Source organism: Parus major, chromosome 18 (genome assembly GCF_001522545.3).
Source record: "Parus major isolate Abel chromosome 18, Parus_major1.1, whole genome shotgun sequence".
In the NCBI taxonomy this organism is placed as follows: Eukaryota; Metazoa; Chordata; class Aves; order Passeriformes; family Paridae; genus Parus; species Parus major.
Window position 1 is genome coordinate 2,269,278 of NC_031786.1, and position 4,979 is coordinate 2,274,256.

The 4,979-nt window shown below is 49.9% G+C and overlaps 1 protein-coding gene across 1 annotated transcript in view; it reads left to right on the forward strand.

Annotated features, from left to right (window-relative positions):
* Positions 1 to 280: 280 nt before the first annotated feature.
* The window catches only part of ABCA5 (ATP binding cassette subfamily A member 5), a 36,125-nt gene continuing 31,426 nt past the window's right edge, over positions 281 to 4,979 (forward strand). The window contains exons 1-4 of the mRNA XM_015645983.2: positions 281 to 382; positions 3,033 to 3,167; positions 3,719 to 3,835; positions 4,826 to 4,875. Of these exons, the coding sequence (XP_015501469.1) occupies positions 3,731 to 3,835; positions 4,826 to 4,875 (155 nt within the window). The 5' untranslated portion in view covers positions 281 to 382; positions 3,033 to 3,167; positions 3,719 to 3,730. The remainder of the gene's footprint in view (positions 383 to 3,032; positions 3,168 to 3,718; positions 3,836 to 4,825; positions 4,876 to 4,979) is intronic.

Below are 4,979 nucleotides of genomic sequence, written 5' to 3' on the forward strand. Positions count from 1 at the left end.
GGTACCGGGGGGTACCGAGCAGTACTGGGGGGTACCGGTGGGTATGGGGCGGGTACCGGGATGTACCGGTGGGTACCGGGATGTACCGGCGGGTACCGGGATGTACCGGTGGGTACCGGGATGTACCGACTGGTACCGGGATGTACCGGCGGGTACCGGCGGGGCTCGGGGCGCTCTGCGGGCCAGGCTCCGCTGCGGACGGGGCGGTCCCGGGGCCGGGGGCGGTGGCAGGAGCCGGGCCCGGCCCCTCCCGGCTCGGCTGGGACGGGAAGGGGAAGGAGCGGAGAGGAAGAGGAGGAGTTGGGCTGCACCTGAGTGCGCGTCATTACTCGCGGGTGCCGATGGCTGGGGCAGCCGGGCCGGCGGGGCTGGGCGCAAAACGGTGAGAAAACCGCATTTCCAGGGGTTTCCAGCGGGCGAAGAGGGGGTGTGGAAAGCAGGAGTGTCCTCCCGCTGAGACACGCGGGGCTCCCCGGGGCTGGGGCGCGGTGGGGATGCGGGAGGATGCTGGGGGTGCTCAGGAATGCTCAGGGATGCAGGAGGGCGCTCAGGGATGCTCAGGGATGCTGGAGATGCTCAGGGATGCAGGAGGACGCTCAGGGATGCAGGAGGACGCTCAGGAATGCTCAGGGATGCAGGAGGGCGCTCAGGGATGCTCAGAGATGCTGGAGATGCTCAGGGATGCAGGAGGACGCTCAGGGATGCTCAGGGATGCAGGAGGACGCTCAGGGATGCTCAGGGTTGCTGGAGAATGCTCAGGGATGCTGTACATGCTCAGGGATGCTCAGAGGATGCTCAGGGATGCAGGAGGATGCTGAGGAATGCTCAGAGGATGCTGGAGAATGTTCAGGGATGCTGTACATGCTCAGGAATGCTCAGAGGATGCTCAGGGATGCAGGAGGATGCTCAGGGACGCAGGAGGATGCTCGGAGATGAAGGAGGATGCTGAAGATGCTGCGGGAGCCGTGCGGGGACAGCCCGACCCGGCTCTGCTCCGTGTCATTCCTCGTCCCCGCAGGGAAACAGGGATGAGTTTGGAGGGAAGGGATTTGCAGCCCCGGGCAGGGCGGGCGTTCCCCTTGGAGCTGGTGAGGGAGCAAATTCAGAGAAGGGAGAAAATTCAGAGAAGGGAGAAAATTCAGCCCGTTTTTCTAAATGACCACGTAAAGCATGTATGTTATTATGTGTCGCTCTAGTCGCAATTTAAATAATCCAAGCGCTGTATGAGCACATCAGAGTTTTCCTTGAGTCCCACCTCGGCTGTTGTCACGCAGCACCAAGAGCAATAATCTTCTTTTCTCGCCGTTCCGCGGGGCTTTCACTGCCGGTTTGTTTTTGCCTGGAGGCACAGCTCGTTTAGCTGACACCCCTCTTGTTCGGTTTTCTTTCGGTTTTGGGGTTTTTTTTTGGTCTGAAAGACAAGGCAGACGTGATGTGCAGCACTAAATCACCGTGTGACCTTTAAAGCCCGCTGCCAGGTCGATGCCTGGGGAAGGGAGGGGAGGCTTCCCAAGGATGGGCTGAGCATTATTTGGGAGCCTCTGATGTGGAATTAAAGGGCAAACCCAGCCATTCCCTTGAGATGGCTTTGATTGAGATGCCCACAAGTATTTACGTGTCACCTGCTTCCCATATCAGCACAAATCACAAGGCTGTGCCTAAACTGAGGAGGATTCTCACAGGCTGAGGGTATCTTCATTTTGTTTGCTATTAATTAATCAAAATGCCTTGGCAGCTTTTCCTGCTCAGCCTCTGTGTTCGTTTCCTTCATCTGGAGTTTCAAAGAGGATTTTGGTTGGGTTTTTTTTCTCCCCCAAACACAATTTCTCACCGTTCAAGTGATGCTTCCTCAGTGTCCTTCATCATTCTGCAGCTTACGTGGAGGTGGCAGGTGTAATATGAAAAATTAATTAACATTCTTCAAATGACCCTTCCTCCAACCTAGATGATGTAAATGAAAGCATGGCAGAGTTCCAGCAGAGGTGTGGGAGTATTTTGGGTTTTAGAAGTGGATAGAAAATAATTAGAGAAACAGTAGCTGGCACTGGTGATTGAATGTCATTAAATCATCTTTGCCAGTTTTGGGGGTTTCATTAAAATGTTGTGGCTGAGGGAAGGGGCTGCTGGGTTAAACCCTTGTGTGGTGTCGAGGAGGGACCTCGGTGGAGTTTCTGTTCCTGGGAGAGCTCTTGGAATGTGCAAACAGTGGCACTTGAGGGCATGCTGTGAGCAGAGGGGCCAGCACAGTCATTTTCATGACCTGTAAGCAAGAACTGCTGCTTTTGATTATTTTTCAAACACTCTGCTGTCACTGGGAAATGTTTCTTGCCCGAAAATATCCAGAGGAGTTGGATTTTTCCTGCGGGGCTTGGTTACTACCATAGCTTGGTGTTGACACGTTTTGTGGTTGGATTTTTTTCCTTTTTTCAAGCAAAATATTTTCTTATTTTTAATTTTGCTCTCATTTTTGAAGCAGTCTGAGTGTGAGGGCAGCACTCCAGGCTGGAGGTGGGATTCCTTCCCAGAGCTTCTCTTGCAGTGATGTGCAGTTGTATCCCACATCCCTTGTCCTTCCAGGGGCTGCTGCTCCATGGAGGACCCCAGAGCCAGCCTGGGAGCTGGGATTTGCTTCCTTTTAGCCCCTTTGCCCTCCTCTCATCCCTGCCATGCTCACACAGGCTCTGTCTATAACATATTTGTGTATTTAAACCAGTGTTGATGTGTGAGGAACCTTCCTGTGTCCCGTTACTGAGGTGATGTCCATGCTCCAAAAAAAGATTTACAATCCAGCCAGGGAAGGAAGTTTGGGTCGTGTGGGTGTGGGACAGATAACTGAGAGCCCCAGGAACATCAGCCTGCTTCTGGAATGAGAGCTGGGAGCTGCAGAGCCTGGAACACGGATAAATCCCTCCCTTCTCCCTGTGCTTTGGCTGGAGGCTGGAGGAGTGACTCTCCCTGGGGGGGTGTAGGTGCTGCTGAGGGGGGGTTGTGGTGCCTGTCCCCGCTGAGCAGCTCCTGTTTCACCTGCCCAGGTGAAATGTTCCACCATCCCCAGCTGAGGAAGCGGAGGGAGATGCAGTTTTCCCCGTGATTCCCAACCTCAGGCAGCAGAAAGGGAGGCAGAAGCCAGGAGAGAAGAACCCACCCATCCCCACAGCCCTCCCCAGGTACGTGTATTTCCATTTCCCATTGAATTTCCATTCTTTTTCCCTTCCCAAAGGCCACATCCAGCCGTGCTGGGCTGCAGGGAAGGCTGAAATGTTTTGTGGAGGGAGTGAGCAGTGCTGGCTGTGCTCCAGCAGGGAAGGGGGTTACTCATGCCCAATTGCACAGCTCACCCCGGGGCTGCTGGCGCTGCTCCCGCGCTCTGGCTGCCCGCCCTCGGCTCCTGCAACTGGAGCACTTGGCATTGGCATCTCATCCCAAAAACATCCAATCCCATGGAGAAAAACGGAAATAAACCCGGTTTTTTGTTTATTTACAGCCCTGGGTGTCTCCTGAGGCACCTTCAGCCCAAACTCCCAGCTGGATTCCCAATTTCCCTCATCCCCCACCACCAGTTTCTCTCATTATTATGCACATAATGTGGATCAGAAAGCATTAAAACACCAAAAAACAAAAGTGAGAACTTCCTGTGCAAACACCAAAACCAGGGGCTGCCTGGCCTTGGCTTTGGGGATTTCATTTAATGAAAATTGATATTTTTTTCACCTTAAAGGAGTCGTGGAAGATGGCACCGGCTGCCCCAAGAGAAGCAGGAGTGTGGAGGCAAACCCGAGCTCTGCTGTTCAAGAATTGTCTCATCAAGTGCAGGACTAAGAAAAGCAGTGTCCAGGTAAGGGGAACTCCTGTGCTGCTTCCAGCTCATCCTGGGCTCAAATAACCCCAAAATCGGGGGCAAAACTCAGTTTTATTTTAAAGTTCATGAAGCTTTACAGTCTGCTCTGAATTTTGGGGTGAAATAGGATTTTTTAGAAGGTGTTCTGTGATCCTTTGTTTCAAAAATACTCTGATGTGGAAGGATTTATCCAGATAATAGCTCTAAATATTAAATTATATACATACATATATATAATAATACATTTGGAACAGTATATAATAGTAAATTATATTAGCAAGTATAGTCATTATATTCAAATTACACTTTTTATTAAATAGTATATCAATTAATATATTAGTAAATTGTGTAGTAGTGTAATAGTAATAGTGTAATAGTGTAATCATTAATATATATATGTTGTAGTATATATTATGCATATTAATCATATAAATACGAATATATAATTTAAAATACCCTTGGGTATTGCCAGCTCAGTGCACTTTTAAAAGCTTCTGCACTGAAAAGTGAGGTCACACCTCCTCCAAAGATCTTTTCATCTTTTATGCTGTGTGCAGATGATTTGCTGACACTTCAGGATGGATTTTGAGGGCTTGCAGTGCCTGGCTGGGCTCCTCCAGTGGCTCCCAGCTTTTGTTTTCAATTTGGTTTTAAAGTTCCTTTGGCACCTCAAACTCTTAAATTCCCAATTCCTGTGATGAAAACCCTGCTCTGGCAGCAGGAGAGGATTTGGCATCCAAATCTCTGCAGCACCAAAAAAATTCAGGGAATTTTGCATCCCAGAGCCCTCAGCCCCTCTTTGAGCTGTGTGGAGACCTTGGGAATGTTTTTTCTGTGATTGTGCTTTAAAATATTCTCTTTTTTTGGTGCAGGAAGTGCTTTTCCTGCTGTTTTTCCTGTCCTGCCTGATCCTGATGAGGATTTAACGAGGTTTTTTGAACCTTTGAGACATGGAATTTTGAAATGTTCCATATTTTTTTGGTGCAGGAGGTGCTTTTCCCTCTGTTTTTCATCTTCTGGCTGATCCTGATGAGAATATGATGAGGTTCTTGAACCTTTAAAATACTGAATTTTTAAATTTCCCATACCTTTTTGGTGCAGGAAGTGCTTTTCCTGCCATTTTTCATGTTCTGGCTGATCC